The sequence below is a fragment of the Rutidosis leptorrhynchoides genome, chromosome 2 (genome assembly GCF_046630445.1).
Source record: "Rutidosis leptorrhynchoides isolate AG116_Rl617_1_P2 chromosome 2, CSIRO_AGI_Rlap_v1, whole genome shotgun sequence".
Lineage (NCBI taxonomy): Eukaryota > Viridiplantae > Streptophyta > Magnoliopsida > Asterales > Asteraceae > Rutidosis > Rutidosis leptorrhynchoides.
Genome location: NC_092334.1, coordinates 430728605 through 430752372, shown reverse-complemented (window position 1 = coordinate 430752372; position 23768 = coordinate 430728605). Strand labels below are relative to the sequence as shown.

General features: G+C 33.2%; 1 protein-coding gene and 1 pseudogene across 1 annotated transcript; one reads left to right on the top strand and one right to left on the bottom strand.

Moving 5' to 3' along the window:
* The window catches only part of LOC139889216 (SNAP25 homologous protein SNAP33-like), a 44853-nt pseudogene extending 38366 nt beyond the window's left edge, over positions 1–6487 (top strand).
* Positions 6488–7638: 1151 nt separating this feature from the next.
* Positions 7639–15099, bottom strand: LOC139892391 (pre-mRNA-splicing factor ATP-dependent RNA helicase DEAH1). Its single transcript, XM_071875458.1, has 26 exons — positions 14983–15099; positions 14500–14599; positions 14248–14378; positions 13956–14147; positions 13780–13851; positions 13456–13542; positions 13242–13275; positions 13093–13147; positions 12637–12696; positions 12477–12548; positions 12139–12205; positions 11779–11858; positions 11589–11656; positions 11365–11419; positions 11197–11254; positions 11045–11113; positions 10868–10936; positions 10673–10762; positions 10490–10576; positions 10215–10330; positions 9752–9818; positions 8587–9633; positions 8442–8504; positions 8210–8333; positions 7995–8095; positions 7639–7867 (listed from the first exon to the last, which is right to left on the bottom strand). Exons 2-26 carry the CDS (start codon positions 14591–14593, stop codon positions 7682–7684), a joined length of 3144 nt encoding a protein of 1047 aa, XP_071731559.1. The 5' UTR covers positions 14594–14599; positions 14983–15099; the 3' UTR covers positions 7639–7681.
* Between the last annotated feature and the right edge of the window lie 8669 nt (positions 15100–23768).

The window sequence follows — 23768 nt, the reverse complement described above, 5'->3', positions numbered from 1 at the left end:
AGTTAAAAACATCAAGAACACGAAATCTAGTGATTTTAGAAAGTTACCCAAATGTAATGAAATCGGTATGGAATCGAAGAGGAAGTTGCAAGGATTCCAAATATGTAATTTGTTTGGATTGAAGCTTGCTAGATTTGATTTGGATGATGATTCTTTGTAATGGAGAATTGAAAGAAAATGTGGAAGTGTTAAAAGAAAATGGAAATGGAAAATAGAAAAGAAAGGAGATGGGTGTTGACTAGTCAAAAGCTAGTCACATCTTTGCTCCCTTGGCGAAACTAGTCCCTCGAGTTCGGTTGCGGTTGCGTGAATTACCTAGACGAGATATTTTTGAAACGCGTATTAACGAAGGATGTTATAATCATATAACGGACTTTAAATAATTAAACGAAAAAGTAAACGGAAAAAGTCGGGATGTTACAATAAGGGTCGAATAATTACTTTCGGAAAGTGATACCACGATTCAGTGATTTATCCGGCTATCGATTATTTTACCCTACACAAAATTTTAATAAAACCTCCAACAATCAAAAGTAATTATTTGTTATAATCGATGGAGGCTACGATGAAACACATGACGGCGAATTTCTCTAAACTTGATAAGTTTGAGGGAATTGATTTTAGGAGATGGCAAAAGAAGATGCACTTCTTTCTGAGCAGCATGAGTGTGGTGTACGTACTCAGCACACCAATTCCTGAAGATCATGGTGATGATGCCACTGTTGAACAAATTCGGAAAAGGTTAAAGTGGGAGAACGATGGCTACATCGCTAGAGGTTTAATCCTCAATGGTATGGCTGATTCCCTTTTTGATATTTACCTAAATGTTGAATCTGCTAAAGAACTATGGGACTGTTTAGAAACCAAGTATATGTCTGAGGATGCTTCTAGTAAAAAGTTCCCTGTGAGTAATTTTAATAATTACAAGATGGTCGATTCAAGACCGGTCTTGGAACAATACAATGAGCTCATTCGTATACTTGGTCAATTCACACAACATAAGATGAACATGGATGAGTCTATTCAAGTCTCAAGCATAATTGATAAACTACCTCCATCTTGGAAAGAATTTAAACATTCTTTGAAACATAAGAAGGAGGAGTTAACTCTTGTTGAGTTGGGTAGTCATCTGCGTATTGAGGAATCCCTCAGGTTGCAGGATAATGACAAGCCAAAGAGCAACGAAGTTGTTGGTATGTCTGTTGTCAATATGGTGGAACATAAAAAGTTCACTAGTAATAATGACAAAAAGGGGAAACGTAAACATCAAGATAATAACAAAGTTGATCCTAATAAGAAGTCTAAATTGACTTGTTGGAAGTGTGGTAAATCTGGACACTTGAAGAGGGATTGCAAGGTTATTTTTGGCACTAACAATGCTAAGGGATCTAGCACAAATGGTTCGGGCAATGGTTCGAACAACCAAGCCCCGAAAGGTCAGAATATATTTAATAATTCAATTGAGAATTATTATGTTTCGTATATATCTGAGATTTGTTTTGTGCAGGATGATGATGTTGCGTGGTGGGTTGACTCTGGAGCTACTATTCATGTATATAAGGATATATGTTGGTTCAAGACTTACGAGTCGGTGACTGATGGATCAATTCTTCATATGGGAAATGAGTCAACAGCCTCTATTCATGGACGTGGTCTTGTGGATTTAAGTTTTGGTTCTGGAAAGATTGTTTCTTTGTTTAATGTTTTGCATGTACCACAAATTAGGAAAAATTTGGTTTCAAGTAGTATGTTGAATAATTGTGGTTACAAGCAAGTTATTGAATCTGACAAGTTTGTTCTATCTAAAAATGGTTTATTTGTTGGATTTGGTTATTTGAGTAGTGGAATGTTTAGACTAAACATTGAACATGTAAGTGTTGATATTGCTTGTATGTCTACTACTAGCATAAATAATTCTATTCTTTGGCATGCTAGACTAGGACATGTACACTTTAAAAGAATGCAAGATATGTCTAAAGATGGATTAATATCGGCCTTTGATATGAACAATGAAAAGTGTAAAACGTGTATGTTGACAAAGATCACTAAGAAACCTTTTCAAAATATACATCGTGATACTGAGATTTTGGAATTAATACATAGTGATTTATGTGATTTGCATGCAACTCCTACTTTAGGGAACAAGAAATATTTTGTGACTTTTATTGATGATGCTTCTAGGTTTTGCTTTGTTTATTTGTTACATACTAAGAATGAAGCATTAGATAAATTTAAAATATTTAAAACTGAAGTATAATTACAACAAAAGGCATTGATTAAAAGACTTAGAACGGATAGGGGAGGTGAATACATTGACCAATTGTATTTCCAATCCGTTGGTATTATCCATGAGACCACAGCTCCTTATACTCCACAACAAAATGGTATACCTGAGAGGAAGAATAGGGTCCTCAAAGAGATGGTTAATTCCATGTTATCCTATTCGGGTTTAAGTAAGGGATTTTGGGGAGAAGCTATATTAACAGCTTGTTATTTGCTTAATAGAGTTCCTAACAAAAGGAACAAGATTACACCTTATGAACTTTGGAATAAAAGAAAACCTAACTTGAACTATCTTCGGGTATGGGGTTGTAGAGCTGTTGTAAGACTGCCTGATCCCAATAAGAAAAGTTTGGGTGAAAGAGGTATAGATTGCATATTTATTGGATATGTTGAACATTCCAAGGCGTATAGGTTCTATGTTATAGAGCCTAATGAGTTTGTCTCAATTAATTCTGTGATTGAATCAAGGGATGCAATCTTTGATGAAAATCGATTTTCATCTATACCTAGACCAAAGGATATGATTCCAAGTAACAATGGAATCAATAAGGATTGTAATGATGAAGTCTCTGAAAAGGTTGTTGATCAGTCACTTGAGATTCGAAAAAGCAAAAGAAAAGGGAAATCTAAATCATTTGGACCTGATATTCAGTTATACTTAATTGAAGGTTCTAAGGATGATGTTTCTACCCAATATTCGTATTGTTTCAATGTTGATGATGATCCTAAAACATATGATGAAGCAATGAGGTCTCAGGATGTTGCATTCTGGAAAGAGGCAATTAATGATGAGATGGATTCTATCATGGGCAATAACACTTGGGTGTTAGCTGATCTACCTCCTGGTTGTAAACCGTTGGGTTGCAAATGGATCTTCAAAAAGAAGATGAAGGTAGATGGAACTATTGAAAAGTTCAAGGCAAGGTTAGTCATTCAAGGCTTTAGACAAAAGTCTGGAATTGACTATTTTGATACTTATGCTCCCGTGGCACGTATCACTACAATTAGACTGTTGATTGCTTTGGCTACAATTCACAATCTGGTTATTCACCAGATGGATGTGAAGACAGCATTCTTGAATGGTGGATTGGATGAGGAGGTTTATATGAACCAACCTCATGGCTTTGTCATGCCAGGTAATGAAGGTAAGGTGTGCAAACTTGTGAAGTCCTTATATGGTTTGAAACAAGCACCTAAGCAATGGCATCAGAAATTTGATGAAGTGGTTTTATCTAGTAGTTTTAAATTAAACCAAGCAGATAAATGTGTATATAACAAATTTGATGATTCTGGTAAAGGAGTTATAATTTGTCTATATGTTGATGACATGTTAATCTTTGGGACTGACCAAAGTCAGGTTGATTTAACAAAAGAATTTTTGTCATCAAAATTCTCCATGAAAGATATGGGGGAGGCTGACGTTATCCTTGGCATTAGGATCAAACGTGAAAGCAAAGGAATTTCGATTTGTCAATCTCATTATGTTGAGAAGGTGTTGAAAAAGTTCAATTGCTTTGAATGTACTCCTGTGAGTACCCCTGTTGATCCAAGTGAGAAGCTTATGCCTAATCAAGGTGAAGCTGTATCACAACTTGAGTATTCTCAGGTGATTGGCTGTTTGATGTACGACATGACTTGTACAAGGTCGGATATTGCTTTTGCTGTGGGAAAACTGAGTAGATATACTAGTAATCCTAGTACTCATCACTGGCAAGCAATTAGGCAGGTACTGAAGTACTTGAAGAAAACTATGGACTATAGTTTATCTTATAATGGATTTCCTTCGGTAATAGAAGGATATTCTGATGCGAGTTGGATAACTAATATTGAAGATCATTCTTCAACGAGTGGTTGGGTGTTCTTGCTTGGGGGAGGTGCTATTTCATGGGCTTCTAAGAAGCAGACATGTATTACCAACTCAACGATGGAATCTGAGTTTGTTGCTTTAGCTGCTGCTGGTAAAGAAGCAGAATGGTTTAGAAACTTGATCCATGAGATACCATTATGGCCTAAACCTATAGCACCCATGTCTATCCATTGTGATAGTGTTGCGACATTGGCAAAGGCTTATAGCCAGATGTACAATGGAAAGTCTAGACACTTAGGTGTCAGACATAGCATGATTCGTGAACTCATCATGAATGGGGTGATTTATATAGTGTTCACGAGGTCACAACAGAATTTAGCTGATCACTTGACGAAGGGATTGGCAAGAGACTTGGTTGACAAGTCTGCTGTGGGGATGGGTTTAAAGTCCACATAAATGTCTAATTATAATATACCCAATTCCCTTCCAATGAAAATTAGAAGTTGAATTCAATGCGGAAGGCTTATACTTAGAAATTTGGAGTACATAAATTTTATATCATCCCAAGGTAAGGTATGTACTCGGACCTGCTGAAGGTGAGGTTGAAGTCTAGCTTCTTAACAGTTCATTTGAAAAAGTGCAAGAGCAGGTGCATGACTGAAGTGAACTACCTATGTGAATGTGAAGTTTTGCCGCTTCAACAAAGCTTGGACTTTTAGCTTTGGATACATTCATGAAAGAATAAGGACACATGGCTTGTAAAGTGTCAGGATAGCTTTAGAGTATTTTAAAACTTATGTGTATATTATTTTCAGTTATTCAAATGGGTTGAAGGGTTCAATTCTTAGAACACCCTGATTCTCGAATATTTGGAATGTGTAATGTACTAAGGTGAAAATTCAATCTTCAAGATATTTTCATTTATGCATAAGTTTTTGTTTTAATTTATTTAATTCTCATGAAACGAATTGCACTAAATTGGGGAGGATTGTTGGAAATTTAGTGTAATTGAGGGATTTAATCTACACTTGTAAATGGGTTAGGAGGTACGGAGTGTACACCCATTAAGTGATAGATTACCCGGACCCGAAAGTGGTTTTCCATTATCACAAATTTGAGTGATTACGGAAGTATTATTCCTGCACTAGGTGAAACATCACCATCGTGGAAATAAAACAAACAATTTTATGAAAAGGATTTAATCGATTTCCTTGATTTGGTTGTTGAAAATAAAACAAACAACTTTATGAAAATGATTTAATCGATTTCCTTGATTTGGTTGTTGGAAATAAAATAAACAACTTTATGAAAAGGATTTGTTTTAGATTTGAAAAGGAAATTGAATTTTATGAAAAGAATTTAAATTTCCTTGATTTGGTTGTTGGAAATAAAACAAACAACTTTATGAAAATGATTTGTTTTAGATTTGAAAAGGAAATTGAATTTTATGAAAAGGATTTAATCGATTTCCTTGATTTGGTTGTTGGAAATAAAACAAACAACTTTATGAAAAGGATTTGTTTTAGATTTGAAAAGGAAATTAGTTAGTGAAACATCTCCATCGTGGAATAATACTTGTTTTTGGGTGCCTATAAATAAGGACTATCATTCATGAGAAAAAATAGATACAAAAACACCTTAATACTCTTATGCAAAAGAGTTCTTGTTTACTGCCAATAACAAGAACTAATCTCTGTCTTATCCCAAAGTGATATTCGTGTAACCCAGGCAATAAGGGTCGAATAATTACTTTCGGAAAGTGACACCACGATTCAGTGATTTATCCGGCTATCGATTATTTTACCCTACACGAAATTTCAATAAAACCTCCAACAGAAACGACTCAAAACTACTGATCTTTTGAACTGTAAACTAACTATTGTTGAAAGTTAAATTTTGCAAGAACGGCTGGTTTTGATAAAATATGCAATAATGGTCTTTTTGGATGAAAGAACACCAACATATTAATTAATTAAGATTTTGTTAGTGTTAGTGTAAGAATCGTCTGTTCCAATTAATCGAGGTTTTTCGACCCTAATTCCCGACTCTTTATTATCAGTATGAAAAACAAAAGCAGGATGACACGCTCTCGGATTTGAGTGATATAATGGGAGAAATAAAGGAAATATATGCTGGCATGGGTTCTGAGATTATGGGTTCTGAGATTGAGAGGAGGTTGGTGTTTTCTGATAATTGTTTCATAAATATATGCACATTAATTAATGTGCAACATGTGTATCACAAAAGTTGAATGGCTTTTAAGAGTTAAATTTATTTTGTGCAGGCAAAATAAATCACTAAATCCTCTTCAGGATGATGATGTTGAGGAGATCAATTTGCAAGTTGCGAGTGAGAGGCGCCTCGAATCAACGTACTCACCGTCTGCTTGGGAAATAGATTGGATTGGCTTGTTCTTGCTTGGTTCCTTAACATTAGCTATTTCTATTGGAAAATGGCTTTCCCATCATTGATCATTAACCGATAATTGTATGTCAAAAATACAAAAATGTTACCTTCGTTGCTGATCGTTTTTAGTTTTTGTAACTTAACGTCTACAAAATGTTATCTTCGTTGCCTACCCGTTTGGTAAAGACCCGAGTCGGTTGGGTCGGGTTGGGCTAATAAAATTGTTCTATTTTGTATTTTTTTGATGCATCTCTTTCGAACACGCGCCGCGAAAAGGCGCCCCAAAAACGAGCGGCGAATAACGCGCCTCAAAAACGATCGTCGAAAAACAATCCTCGGAAAACGCGCCACAAAAGCGCGTCGTAAACGCCACGTCGAAAATGCGCCTCAAAAACAGGCCTTGAAAATCGTGCCTCGAAAAAAACGCACATCGAAAACACGCGCGTCGAGTACGCACGTCAAGAAACCCCTCGAAAAATGCGCCTCGAAAACATGCGTCCATAAGGCGCTTCAAAAACGCACCTAGAAATCGCGCGTCAAAAACCGCTGTTTAAAAATGCGGGTCAGAAAACGGGCCACAAAGACGCAGGTCCAAAACGCGTGTCCAAAACGTGCGTCAAAAGACGCGCTTCAATCGAAACGCACGTCAAGAACGCGCCTCGATTGAGTATCTTGGTTAAGAATATATTTGGATTGTAAAATTGGCTAATGATGATGGTTATACGACTTATATCTGATTTAATCTCCAGATTCAATTGTGTATAGATTTAATCTCTAGATCATTTAGGCTCCATTTGGGTTAAGCCTAGGACCCAAAGATCTTTTGAAAGAAGTTGGCTTTGGTGGGTTTTAAAAATTAGACCCCCTTCGTTTTAATTTCTATTATGTGTTTGAACCCATTCGGGTCTTCAATCAAATCCACTAGACCCATTTTGAAGCTTTGGGTCTTGTTTGCCGGACTATCTACAATATAGTTCCCTCAGCGAAAGGGGAACAATAAACAAAAAACATAACCAAGTGGTCAATAACTGACGTGTTTTGCGGTTCTTCACTACAACATATATTGCAATTTCTGCACCACCTTAGCAGAATTACAAAAGTATTTCTCCTGCTTTACAAAATTGTATATACAGTAAATAACAATCCCACTTGTAACTATCACTTTTATCTTTGTGAAAATGAAAATCAATCCTTGGTTGCACGGCCTTCTCCGCGAGGCATTTTCTTCGTTGCAAGATCTTCGACATCCTTCAACTGATAATAATGAGGTGCGATTTCCACCAGCCACTCGGGTTTTAGCTCGCTGACCTGTCGCATGTACTCCTTTGACGTCAGCACCAGCTCATGGTATACCACCCACCTAGGAAGTACCTTAACAAACAACAATCAAACATGAATCAAGACATGTACCATCATCATATACAATTTACAATTTGTACACTAATTTTCAAACCACTCCAATTTGTAGAATAACCTGATTAACGTAAAGATAGGTTACCTGAGCTAAACCAGAATTCGGATGAATATAGACAGTCTGAGGATGTTTTACGGTTCTGTAGGATCCATTCTTTTGCATCTTTGCTGAGTGCGGAAAATATCCTGAAGAACATAACAGTCAGTAAAATATCCTGAAGAACATACACGTATAAAAGTTGTTATAAATCAATAAATGTTAATCATACTATACATCTATACATTTGATTTTTGTACAACCTGAAGTTATGGCCTTCTTAATTGCTTCCAAATCGCCTGGGTTTGATGTCAATTCAATTTCAACTCTTTCCAGTAGCCCCTCCAACTGATCTCGTATGTCTCGGGCCCGCTTCATACTCCTCACCTACACATATATAAGAATGTAAGTTTATACATCCACACAAACCGCATTAACGGTTGACAAAGTTCAATTCACAAAAATAAATAAATAAATAAAATTAAAAAAAAATACCTGAATGTAGTTTTCATAACACCACTGAGTAGAAAAGTTTGTTTCCTTCCACGAGCTGTAAACCTGAAAAGTACAACACACGTAACAATAAATCATTTTATTGCATATATTTAAAGATACAAACTTTATGTAACGATAAACTTACCTTAAGTAATGCAATGTGATCACCAACATTTCCCATATGAAAATTCAGCCGAGCGTTATCAGCATGGACTTGTTTATCTTTTGGACGATAAAAAATGGAGCTTCCAATCGATAACATGGCAGCAATCGAAATGATCTCGTCTGAGCATTTATACTTATCAGACGCAACAATCATCTTAGACAACATAGGATCAAGTGGGAACTCAGCCATCTTTCTACCCAATTTCGTTAATTCACCATGTTTATTCAACGCACTTAACGCAAATAATAACTCCAAAGCTTTAAGTAACGCTTCAGCTGGCGGTGGGTCCATAAAATCAAAATTCAACATGTCGTTAATCCCAAGAGACTTTAAACTTAACACAACGTTAGCAAGATTGGTCCTTTGGATCTCGGGGACAGTGTTATCATCTAAGTCGTTAAAATAGTTGTAATTAGTGTACAAACGATAACATTTTCCGGGACCCGTTCGTCCAGATCGACCCGCGCGTTGATTTGCAGATGCTTTAGAAATAGGAGTGACGAGTAACGATTCCATTCCCGTACGAGGGTTGTAAGATTTCATTTTAACAAATCCGGGATCAATCACGTACTTGATACCGTCGATTGTTAACGAGGTTTCTGCAATGTTAGTGGCGAGGACCACCTTGCGGGCCCCTTCGGGAGTGGGTTCGAATATTTTGGCTTGGAGTTCAGTTGGGAGATTTGCGTAAATGGGACATATGATTAATTCTGCTATTTTACTACCTAATCCTCGTGTTCGGTGTTTAAGAATTTCCTCGGCGGTTTCGATTTCTTCTTGACCGGTTAAAAAAACCAATATGTCACCATCGCCGGGTGGTTGGGTAACGTGAATCTGTAAAGCGGTTACGATTGCAGCGTCCAAATAATCGGCCTCGGGTGCTTTTGTGTAGTTTATTTCAACGGGAAATCGTCTTCCTGGAATTTTGAAAATTGGGGCAGAATCGAAATAATCGCTGAACTTTTCTGCATCGAGAGTGGCACTCGAGATGAGTAACTTAAGGTCGGGACGAAAACGAGCGATATCCTGACAAAACAAAACAGTATAATTAGGACACGTGTCCCATTTTCTGTGAACGTAGACAGTTTTAACTTTTCATGTAACTAAAACTTTATTATATGTGAAGGTTAAGTTTTAGATTTACCTTTACTAAGCCAAACAAGATATCGGTTGACAACGTCCTCTCGTGAGCCTCGTCCACCATAACAACACTGGTTTCAAGTTGGTAAACATCAGTTTGCAAAAATATTAACAAATTCAAAAAACAGAAGTGGCAAAAAACGGGTTCAGAAACAAGTCTAAAACCCTAATATTATACAGAAAACAAGGGTACGGTTGAATTGACAAACTAAACAGTTTAGTCCTACAGTTTAATGAAAATGATAACAGAACGGTAAAAAAACTCGTTTTTATTAGAAAAATGTAGGATGTTGCAAGTATATAGACTTAGGAGATTTTCGAGCTGTAAGACCCATTTCATATTTAGCCAGTATTTCAACTTTTACCCATTTGACCAGTCGGAGATGACGTATCAACCAAGTCGACCCATTTCTAGAGAAATGAGTTGTAATTGCCAGAGATAATAATAGGTGATAAATACGATGTACCTGTAACTTTCAAGATCAGGTTCGCCAAGAAACTCTCGGAGTAACATGCCATCCGTCATATACTTGAGTACTGTCTTGTCGGAAGTACAGTCTTCGAAACGTATCGAATAACCAACCTGAACCATAAACCAAAATGAAAAAAGTATTAACGGTGCTTTTATAGTCAATGTATTATAAATAAATATTCATACGGAGCATAAACAAAAACCGGGCTTGACAAAATGTGGGTCAGAGGGCGCATTATAAACAAATTATAATGAAACAGCAATTCATACCTCATGACCAAGCTTGACTCCCATTTCTTGAGCAACTCTAGCAGCAACACTCATTGCAGCTACTCTTCTAGGTTGCGTACACCCAATCTACATTAAAGTAAAAGATTATGTAAAATAATCCAATCTATATGCAACTAACTTTGTTAGTCAAATAATAAAAGGCTAAATACATCTAAAATATACCATTCCACGTTTTGTATATCCAGCCTCATGCAGATATTGCGGTATTTGAGTAGTCTTCCCAGACCCAGTCTCGCCGACAATGACAAGAACCTAAATATGCATTAATTGGATATAAATAAAACTCATTATTATAGCCAAGGCATAAGTTTAAATGCATAATATTATGAGCAAGAAATACAAGGAACTCAAGTACACCTGATGATCTTCAACAGCTTTGAGCAAAGACTCCCGATATGGATATACAGGTAAAGTCTTTCTGTCTGCCTGAAGTACAAACATAGAATAACAAGTGAGAACAAAACTTAAACTGTTACCATAAAGGTAAGTTGGTGTATAAATATGATCATTGATGTTTCATAGATGAAAACGTACCAGAAGCTTTTCATGTGCTGTTTTTGCTATAGATTTTTCTTGTTCCTCCTCATCAAATTCAACATCAACCTTTAAATAAAGGATACATTAGGCTATAAGATAGGCAATAAATAAAGAAAAAAAATTACAACTTGATAAGATAGAGTACATACATTTTCACCACCCATGACCTGCCCTTGTATGAATTCAATCTGATCCTCAAATACATAACTAAAAAGGAACAAAAAAATCACATGAGATTAATCATATGCAGCAGATAATACCCCCAATAAATATCCCAATAAAAAGAGTAAAAAGAAGTGCATCTAAAAAATACTTACTCATAGTCTTCCGACTGCTTTTTATTCTTTGATCCATATTTCAGTGTTGCTTTTCCTGAAAATTGACAACTCCTTCATTACTAACTAACTGAACACAGATTACCAAGGATAACTATATATATATATATATATATATATATATATATATATATATATATATATATATATATATATATATATATATATATATATATATACACACACACACGCACACGCACACATACCAATTTGATGATCTTCCCATGCTTCTTGTTCAGCAAACGGGTTCATCTTGTCTCCATCTTTTGAGTCTCTGCAGTTGGAGTAAACAAAATCATGTCAAGATCAAGTTAAAGTCTTACAAAGAATAAAAAGCTATAGTAATATGCTTGCAACAATGTAATAACAAGGACTGAATATATGCTGTATTTTTACCTGTAACGCTCCTTAGCTACAGCATATCTTTTTTCCTGATCTACACGACCTTCGTCATCATATGCATCAGGCATCCGATACTGCATGCCACAAAATTCAATGAGATTATGGGTACATTCCAAACATTAGATCAAAATAAGTCTATAACATAATGAGAGATTGTAAGGACTCATGGTAGGAATAACAGATATTACATGATAAATAGATATAGATACAAATTTATATATGTATATATCAATATCAAATATATAACATTAGATATACATTCTCAGTTTGATTATGTTAAGTACCAATACGGAAATTAACAACGGTTGTAATACGGAAAGTTCAAAAAGAATATAATAAGAAGCAAATACTAACCTCATTCATGTTATCATCCTCATCCAGAGTTCGCTTCTTCACCAGATCATAAATCTGTTTCTTATATCTGCATAAGTAGGAGACTCACATCAGAATATATATATATATATATATATATATATATATATATATATATATATATATATATATATATATATATATATATATATATATATATAGGATATGCATCTAACAAAAATCAAATCCATAACCCACAAGAAAAAGCACTTATAAACGCAAAACATGAACACCTATAATTTTGCTACACAAACTAATTCAATGATTATCTTGTACAAGATAACACAAATTTCACCCAAAAAAATTTAAAGGAAAATTACCTAAGCTCACGCTCCTCAGCTTCACTTAACTTGACGTCCCCAAATAAATATTCTTCATCTACTATTTCATCCCTGAAATTGAAATAATTTAAGGTGAAAAAATATATTACATAATATATATATATAAGAATTAAAAATAGTGAATGGTCTTTAACAATACCCTAGTTCATCCAATTTCTTATCCTTTCTTTTTTTGAGATACTCTTGCCTTGATAATTCCCTGAAATATAGATAGACGAAACACAGGTAGAATACTTAGAACAAACAAAACAGTAACCAGCAGGTAATGGCAGATATATTACGTTCGCTACAATATAAACTATGTACATTGGTCCATTTTTTTAAATACTATATCGCTAATTACTAACATAACAAGGAAGATTACATAGTCTTCACATCTACCAACTGTATGAACAAAGTCTATAGGTTTATGTATTTTGTCCAAGTGATTATTATAGCATTTTGTATTCTATAACCAAGATATACAATTCTTTAGACTTCTTTAGTTACTAAAATATATTTATCCATTCATTGTTTTGAACCAATCGTGTCATTGCATGATAAACATGAAACTAAACTTCACTAATTAACTAGGATTAAAAGGATAAGTTCAGACCTTAAAGCATTCATGTTATTATCTTCCGAGGCCTTGGCTCTCTTTATTGCTTCTTCTGTAGTCCAAATGCACAAAACAGATATATTAACACACCATTCTATGAGGATTTCTACAATTACAAACTACATTTGTAACAGAAAAATACATACCTTCCTCCCTCTTGGACAACTTATGTTCAGTCAACTGTTAAATAAAGTAGATAAAAAGTTAGAAATAAAAATTAAGCATGCAATCACAAATTTCAAAACATGATTCTTATCATGAATCAGGATCTTATTTTAGTGTACCATAACTGTCAACGATCTATTAATTCTTGAAGATTCACATTAATAAAGGAATGACAAAATGATGATTTAAACAAACCTTTTTTGTCCTTGCGGTATCTTTTTCCCTTAGATGGCGCTCCAACTCCTCTCGTTCTTCTTGATCACGCAATCGCTCTTCTTCAGACTGTAACAAGAATTAAAAAGCAATTACAACTAGACCCATGAATTGCATACTATATAACATGAATTTAAAAGTATTAGATGAAACTGTCAAATTATCTAAACTTCAAGCATTACTGATATAATGTTAAACTGAGTCAACAACTGATCTTGACTATTACTATTACTACATGACATTTATATTTATAGTATATCTAAATTAGGTTTTGATGACAGAACACCTATAATATATTATAGATACCTCAGAATCGTCTGTTTTGTCATGTGAAGCTTTGTGTTTAACCCGTCTGTCTTGTTTCAAAATTCCAGGTCCCTGGATCACCACATACAGTGTTAAACTATTACAAGAGACACCAAAACATCATCTTACCAAAATCAATAAGCCAAAATTTATCAATAAGAGTACAAACACTATACCCCATCATCTTCATCATCCTGGTTTTCACTTTTCTTCCTAAAACGTTTCTCTCGTTTACCAGCCTTTTTCGACTGAACAGAACTAGAGACACCACGCTCATCATTATCATCATCATCATCTGCCTCCAATAGCTTGTAAGTCTTCTGCTTTCTGGCTACCATTGCTGCTGCTTCTTCTTCTTGTCGATAAAACTGTTAAAAAACAATAATAATGAAAGTTAATAACCCTAACCAGCCATTTATTATTTATTATATTTAATTATATTATATACAAATAGAAGAATAAACTCACATTTGATCCAGTACTCTTACGCACAACTTTCCGAAATATTTCTTCAGCGAACGTATGTGTGTCACTTGAAGATGACACCCCCATTTCTTTAAGGTGATTAAATACATCGTTAGAAGATGAAGCTTTCTTAGCTGCAAATAAATACATTATCAAAACAACAATCAATCACCTGAATCGTGATACGATACTATGCCATCACAATCTAATATCAACTAATATAAATCAAATATACGAATTTGAAAAATAACTTACATAAACTAATCACATACTGAACTATAGTAGGTTGCGAATATCCCAATAGAGACATTAACTTGTCCGAAACCCATCTCTTCAACTCGCTGTCCATATCTCACTGCATTCGAAAAGCAATACAGTTACATAACTATAACTATAACTATAACTATAACTATAACTATAACTATAACTAATCATTTTATCCATACATCATAACGGTAAAATAGATAAATACTTTAAAACCCTAATTAATAATATACATTCGAACAGTACATACAGTTACATAACTAATTATTTTATCCATACATCATGATGATAGGATAGATAGATGCACAATAATAGCGTGTTTTAGAAACCCTAATTGAAGACGAGAGGCCATATTCACTGTTTATTCATGATAAATTTAGGTATTTAAGGTTACTGAAGAATTGCAACTACAAATAGGTAGATTATACATGTATTATATTAGATAAACAGAATGTAAATTAAAAGTGAAGTTACCTGAAACTATAATGGTGATCACGACGACACTAAAACAAAATCTATGGCGATAGGGTTTCGATTGGAATCAGCAGAATGTTTGGGACGGTTGGAAAAAAATCCCTATTTATAAACCCTATATACTTTGCCTACGATTCGAGAAGCTGAAGTTGATAATTTCAGGAGAATGAACGAACGTTTTTTTTTTTTTTTTTTTTTTTTTTTTTTTTGCTAGAATGAACGAACGTTGGCGTATAATGAAATTTTTTTTTTTTTTTTTTTTAAGCGGTTGTTTTTTTAAGCAATTTTACAAAACTTAGTATGTGTTAAGAGTTGATAGTTTTTTAACTACTTTTTGCCTAAGCTTTGATAAATTCTTTTGTAGTATGAAGAATTAATAGTAAAGAGAAATAGTAATATATATTTCTTATTCTTGTAAAAAATGAGTGTGTATGTTCTTTCTTACATTCATCATCTATTTATACAAAAGAATAATAACCGTATAGAATCAATCACGAGATATGAATTGTAAATTTGTCTTCTAAAGTTGAATTATTGTGATGGAGACATAAATTGTCAAACATCCATTTTTGACTTTTTATGATTATAACACTCCTCCTTGGATGACAATTTTTGTTTCACTAGAGATCAACTAGTACTGCCTCGTTAAAAACATTGCTAAAGAAAAATCCAGTGGGATAAAAACTTTAGTCAAGAGAAAAAGAGTGCAGTATAGAGTTGACTCCCTCTCAAGTAGACATCGCTGAGTCGTCACATCTTTTGAACTTGCCTCATGCCAATATTGTGAACGTGTGTTCTGAAAACAGCGGTTGACAGTGTTTTGGTATAAAGATCAGCAGAGTTGTTGATTGAACGTATCTCATTTTAATCTGGTTGTCTTTTACGAGATCTTGTTCATCTGAAACTGTATCATCTAAATCTTTTATGTACAAGTTTAGCCCCTGTGATTTGTCTACAGTCTCCTTCATGGTTTGCTCAAACCCTTGTTTCAATTCTTATTCCCTTTCAGTCTTTTCTGAGCCTTACCAACATACCATTCTTTTCCATCAAACTTATGACTGTTTAGACCGTCTATGGCTTTGGCGCCCCGTCAGCATTTATATTTTGTTCTGTCACTTTTGATACTCTTCTTTCATTTGTATTATGCAAACTGCATTATCTTCGTATATAGTTGTTGTTGAAGATAGTTGTTGGTCTTTTATAGCTTTCTAGTCCACAAGAATCAATAATGATTTGTGTCATTGATCTCAACCAAACACATTTTCGAGTAGTTTCATATAATGCAATCACTTCGTCATGATTTGATGATGTTGCAACAAATGTTTGTTTTAAGAACGCCATGATTTTGTGGTACCCCCATTTAGGAATACATACCGAGTTTGAGATTTATCTTTATGAGGATTTGATGAATGACCTGCATATACATAATCAACCAAATCTTGTTTTGAAGCGTTAGAATAAAATAATTTTAAATCAGCAGTTCCTCAAGGGTATCAAAAATATCTGCTTGATCACATTTCAATGTCTTTTTGTAGGGGTTGAGTTGAACCTTGTCAACAAATTAACTGCAAAAGAAATGTCAGGTCTTGTACAATTTGTAAAATGCATAATAACCCCAATTGCACTAAGATATGGAACTTCTGAACCAAGAAGATCTTCAAGATCTTCCAGAGGATGAAATGGATCAGTATCAATATTGAGATCTAACAACCATAGGAGTACTTAATGGTTTTTATCTTGTCCATATTAAAATGTTTTAAAAATCTTTTCGGTATAAGTTGTTTGATGTATAAGTAAGTCATTAGTCATATGCTCAATATGTAAATCAACGTATTACTTGATTTTTTTTTCATTTCAAAATCTTTCTTTAGAAATTGGATGGCTTCATAGATTTCTTTATTTAAGATAATTGATATAAACAACTATGTTCACATATCCGAACATTGTTTTTATAAAACACACATGCAAATAAGTTTATATGTATACTCTTTTCTTATCAAGTAGTCATTTAATGGGTTATACCACATACGTCCCGATTGTATAAACCCATTTAAAATCTTTGTGATTTAATGGAATACATTCCCTTGGGTTTTGCATTAGATGCTTATGATACCTTAAACCCTTCAGGTATATTCATATATATCACTATCAAGTGATCCATACAGATAAGTAGTAACAACATCCATGAGATGCATTTAAGTAACTACCAGGTTGATTAATTATCTAATAAGTAATTGTATCCATTACAGGAGGATAAGTTTTTCTCATAATTCATTTCTGGTCTTTGTGGGGAATCTTGAGTTACAAGTCTAGTTTTTTCCTTGTAACTTCATTTGCACATTTCTTTTTCGGATAAAAATTCATTTGTATTCCATACGTTTCACATCTTTAAAAGTGATAACGATTGATTTGAAAACTTTTCTTTTATTGAGCGATTTTAATTCAGCTCGTATTGCTCCTTTCCATTGAGCTCAATCATGTCTATTTTGATATTCAATGACAGATTTTGGTTCTAGATCATCATCTTTATTCATGATGTCATTGTAATATTATATAAAAATATCTCATCAAGATTTTTCATTTCATTTCGGTTCCATAATATTGCATAATTTATCGCAATTTATGTATTTACATTTATCAATATCCTCTGCAGAAGGAATATTAATTTATGGTTCTTCTTGAACACTTTCTTTTACCTCATTATCAGTTGATTTTCCTTTTCAAGGATTTTTTTATCTTTGGAACCAATTGGTCTTCCACGTTTCAGACGTGGCAAAGACTCATGAGTGACATTATTGCCAGCTTTCGGAATTTCAATTCGAGCTGGAGCATTTCTTGCTATTATATGTGATTTAGTCACTCTTTTTGTATCTTTAAATGCATAAAGTAATCGATTTGCAAGTTATTGCATATGCATTATTTTTGAACTTTCTTTTCGGATTCTTTTATGCGAGGATCAACATACCTTAATTTATGTTCACACCATGAAACATCATCTTATTTATATTTCATTTCTCCCCTAATCTAGGGAACAATATTTCATTAAAATGACAATCAGCAAAATGTGTTGTAATAACATCACCCGTCATGTGTTCAATATATCTTATGATTGAAGATGTTTCATATCCAACATACATACCCATCCTCCTTTGAGGACCTATTTTAATGCGTTGTGGTGGTACAATTAAAAATACACTGCACAATCAAATATTTTAAGATGGAAAATATTTGGCTCTCGACCAAAATTAAGTTGGTAATGGAGAATATTTATGACTTGCACTTGGTTTAATGTGAATTAATGTCGCATCATGTAAATTTACATGTCCCCATATAAATATTAAGAGTTTTGTACTCATTACCAATTGTCTAGTTATTAGCTGCAAGCGTTTATCTATTGATGCAGCTAAACCAATTTTGTGTATGCACATGAGTAACTGGATGTTCAACAACAATCCTTGTAGACATATAATAATCATTAAATGCTTGAGATGTTAACTCACCAACATTATCAAGTCTCATCCTTTTAATGGTTAATCAGAATAATGTGTTCTCAATTTAATAATTTGTGCAAGAAACTTTGCAGATGTCATATTACGGCTTGATAACACACAAACATGAGACCATCCGCTAGATGCATCTATTAGAACCATGAAATATCAAAATGGTCCACATGATGGATGAATTGGTCCATATATATAACCTTGAATTTTTTAAGAAACATTGGTGATTCTTTCTCAATATTCTTTTCATTAATCATCATAGGTGCTTTTCATTAATCACCATATGTGCTTTTCATTAATCACCATATGTGCTTTTTTCATTAATCACCATATGTGCTTTTCATTAATCACCATATGTGCTTTTCATTAATCACCATATGCGCTTTTCATCATATATCCTTTTCACCATATGCGCTTTTAATCATATGCGCTACGCTTTTTTCATCATATGCACTTTTCATCATATGCGCTGCGCTTTTAATCATATGCGCTGCGCTTTTAATCATATGCGCTGCGCTTTTCATCATATGCGTTGCACTCTTCATCATATGCGCTTTTTATCATATGCGCTTTTAATCATATGCGATGCGCTTTTCATCATATGCGCCTTTTATCATATGCGATTTTAATCATATGCGCTGTGCTTTTCATTATATGCGCTTTTCATCATATGCGCTTTTAATCATATGCGCTTTTCGGTGCTACATAGGTATTTCTCATTTCCGGTTATCATTGACTGATAATCATATCCATTATGATATATATCAGAGAAATTTAACAAATTTCTCTTTAATTTGGGAGAAAACAAAGCATTGTTTATCAGAAAATTCGTACCATTTGGTAATATGAATTTTTGCCTTTTCTGTTTCTTATATCAAGTTTGCAAGACCAGATATAGTATTTATAATTCCTTCATTTGATTTAAATCAATGAAATATTTCTTAGATTTGATCATAGTGTGTATGTTACCACTATATGCAATACATAGGTCTTTACCATTTAATTGATATTGTATTTCAGCAGGATTCATACTAAAACTTCAAATAAGATAAGCAAATAATGAGTTATATTTCAGCAAGATAATCAAATTATATTACCTGCAAACAAGTTTCAATCTGAAGTACATAAAAGATAACACTTAATAAACATATGCGTTATGGTCTAAAACCATTTATTTATGAGTGATACATAACAAGCTAGGCATTTTAGAAAATTCAAACCATTCAAGTCTCAAGGTAGCTCAGGGTTTATTTAATCAAGATTTTTTAACAGATTTACTCTCGTTTTCTTTTCTTTTGGGACTTATTTGTAGAGATAAACAAGATGTTCATGTATTCAAGAAATACTAGACTGATGATCCACGTTACCAGATCATTAATAAGAATCTCCGGGATTCTTATAAGAGCGTCTACTGACATCTTCAATTTTATTCTTTCATGGATCACCATTATTTCTTGATAATTAATATCGTATCTATCTTTGAGTATTTTCCATAATACACTTGGATCTTCGATTATATAATATGTAGATTCTAAGGACTCGTCAATATGTTTGCTAAGAAAAATACTTGCTATTGCTTTCTCTTGTTCAGAACAATTGTTATTTTCATTCAGGGTTTCTAAAATATAGATTGATTCAAGACGTTTTTCTACATTCATAACCCATGTTAAGTAGTTGTTCCCACTTGATTCTAAAGGAGCAAATTTAAGCCTTTTCAAATTCAACATTTTCTATTATCAAAAGATGAACAACATAAATCATAATCATAATCAACTTCTATTCATAGACAAATAATAAAATAAAATTAGAATCATTTTAAATTCATAAGTAGCAAACAACATAATAATGGCATGATTAAAAATGATAAAACCACAAGAGCATGATAGAATATAGGTTCACCCGGTGGTATATTAGCAACAATGATGATAGTTAGTATGACCAATACAATAGGAAAAAACATCCTTATGTGAATCATCTTTACAAAAAAACTTTTAAGAGTGGTAATCTGAGAAAATAAAGATTGATTTGTGAAAATGTGAAAACGGAGATGTTTATTTTATATTTGAAAAATATAGTCGTTGTAACGTCGTCAGTTGACGTTAACAATCGTTATGTAAATATGATTGTTGTAACGTCGTTAGTTGACGTTAACGACTGTTATGTACTCGTTGTATTAATAAAGATTTTAATAAAAGAATTTTATTAGTACAAATACGATTACTATAAATACATTTAGTACAAATACGTTTAGTATAAATACGAAGATTAAGAGAATAAACATATTATGCATAAATAATAAATTTTAAAAATAAACATTAGTATGCATGAAATAAATAATGATTAATTGCATAAGTAATCATAAATGTTAGATAACATAAATATAAATGTTAGTGAAGTTAATAAGAGTTAGATTACAGAAATATAATTCAGGCGGTATAACCGACCATATATAACTTAAATAACATAAATATAAATATTAGTGAAGTTAATAAAAGCTAGATTACATAAATATAATTCACGCGGTATAACCGACCATATATAACTTAAATAAGATAAATATAAATGTTAGTGAAGTTAATAAAAGCTAGATTACATAAATATAATTCAGGCGGTATAACCAACCATATATAACTTAAATAACATAAATATAAATGTTGGTGAAGTTAATAAAAGTTAGATTACATAAATATAATTCAGGCGGTATAACCGACCATATATAACTTAAATAACATAAATATAAATGTTAGTGAAGTTAATAAAAGTTAGATTACATAAGTATAATTTTACTTATGATGATAATAATATTTACCTTACTAATAAATAATAGAAGATATCGTTAAAGAATTTCTTACCTTGATTAGTGACTTGTGCTTGCTTAGATAAACCTTGATTATACGGAGCACTTCGTGCTGATAACGTGTTAAGAGTTGATAGTTTTTAACTACTTTTGGCCTAAGCTTTGATAAATTCTTTGTAGTATGAAGAATTAATAGTAGAGAGAAATAGTAATATATATTTCTTATTCTTGTAAGAAATTGGTGTATGTTCTTTCTTACATTCATCATCTATTTATACAAAAGAATAATAACTGTATAGAATCAATCACGAGATATGAATTGTAAATTTGTCTCCTAAAGTTGAATTATTGTGATGGAGACATAAATTGTCAAACATCCATTTTTGGCTTTTTATGATTATAACAGTATGAATAATAATAATAAATATTCATTTGAGTCCATGTTTTATCTTGAGATTGAGATTGAGGGGCTTAATTTCAGCCTTTAGATTGATGATGATCAATGGCCTAGATTAACTTGATCAAATATAAGTAATTTTGGGCAGAGGGGTATTTTCGTCCATTCACTAACAACATAAACCTCACACCCACACTCTGGAAGTTCATTCTATCGATCTCATTTTCACACACAAACACACAGTACTCTCTAGGGTTTCAACATCGATTATTCTCTCGTTCTCTCTCGTTCATTCCTCGATCTCAAAATTCTCTCACGATCAGCCATCAACACTCATCAGCTTACAACATTCAGCATCAATGGCGAAATCAAAGGATTCTATTGATTCGAAAGCATCCTCGACTGAAAAACACACTACGACCATCAAAAAAGCTCCGGCCAAATCTAAGGGTAATTTTACTATGTTTTATTGAACAATTATTCAATTATTGTTATATTTCTTCGTTTTTTAATTTTTCTTAGGGTTTTGTGATAGGATATACTAATTCGTGTGTTTGTTACTTTAAGACAAAATTTCATTCCTCGTCCCTGAACTTTACATCAAATTTGACTCCATGTCCTTTTTCTTTTTTTGTGCATTCCTCGTCCCTAATGTATCAAAAATCTACATCCCTCGTCCTCCCGTCTACTTTCTGTCAATTTTAGCCATTTGTTCAGACATGTGCAAAGCATGTGAGGGTACTTTGGTCTTTTTATTTTATTTATTTTCTTTATTATTTAATTTATCTTTTTACCCTCATCCTCATCATCTCATGTTCATCATTCACAAATTAGACCCACATCATTTTTGCTTGTTGATGAAGATTGATGAAGAACATGAAGAACTTAAAAAAAAAGTTTCATGTCTGTTGCAAAAATAAAAAATAAAAAAACGCCTTAAGGCCAAATACGAGCAGCTCACAACTATCCCCCCAACCAAACACCCCAAATCTCTTTTCAACTCCAAATTCGCAATACAAAAACCCTCATATCTCCATTTGCATGTATAATCGAGCCGCCCTTTCTGCGTTCACCAGCTTCGTTTTCATTCCATCTTCATCAGCTCACACCAAAACATACAAAAACCTTCAATTTCATCAATCTTCAATAGTATCAATGGCGAGTAACAATCCAAAGCACAGAGAAGAAGAAGAAACTGCCGCTTTTGAAGATGAAGACACCGGAGCTCAAATCGCTTCGATCGTTAGACTTGAAGAAGTCACCGTCACTACTAGTGAAGAAGAAGAAGATGCTATTCTCGATCTGTAATTTTTCATTCTCGATCTCATCCTAATTTTTTTTTAATTCATATTTTTTTGTTCAATTGGGGATTAATCGATTGATCGATTAATCTGGAAATGAAAGAATATTGGAAATAGAAAGTTGGAGAATTAAAGTTTGATTTTGAATAGAGATGGAATCAAGAGAGATCAATAAGAGGATGTAGATCGATTTGATTTGGGTGTTAATTTGTACAGTTAGGGTTTTACAAACATAACAAAAAATGAAGACGACGATGCACTTTGGTATCACGGTCTCCCGTCTATATAATCATAGAAATTTTTTTTAATTTTTTTTAGGCGATAAGCACAAACTTAAATACAAAAAGACCAAAGTACCCTCACATGCTTTGCACATGTCTGAACAAACGGCTGAAATTGACAGAAATTAGACGGGAGGACGAGGGATGTAGAATTTGGATACATTAGGGATGGGGAATGCACAAAAAAAAGAAAAAGGACATGGAGTTAAATTTGATGTAAAGGTAAGGGACGAGGAATGAAATTTTGTCTTACTTTAATTACATGTGATTTGTTTTTGCTTATTTTATACGTATAATATTTGTTACATTTATGTTGTTGAACAATCAGACTGTAAATATGCAATTTTTTTTGTTCAGAATGTAATTGTTAGGGTGTTTAATCACATGTGATTGTTCAGAATGTAGTCTCATTTTAATGTTACCAAATGCCATCACATGTGATTATTTTTGTTTTAATGTGCAATTTAGGGTTTCTGCTTTGATATTTTCATTATATATTTGTTGCATTTA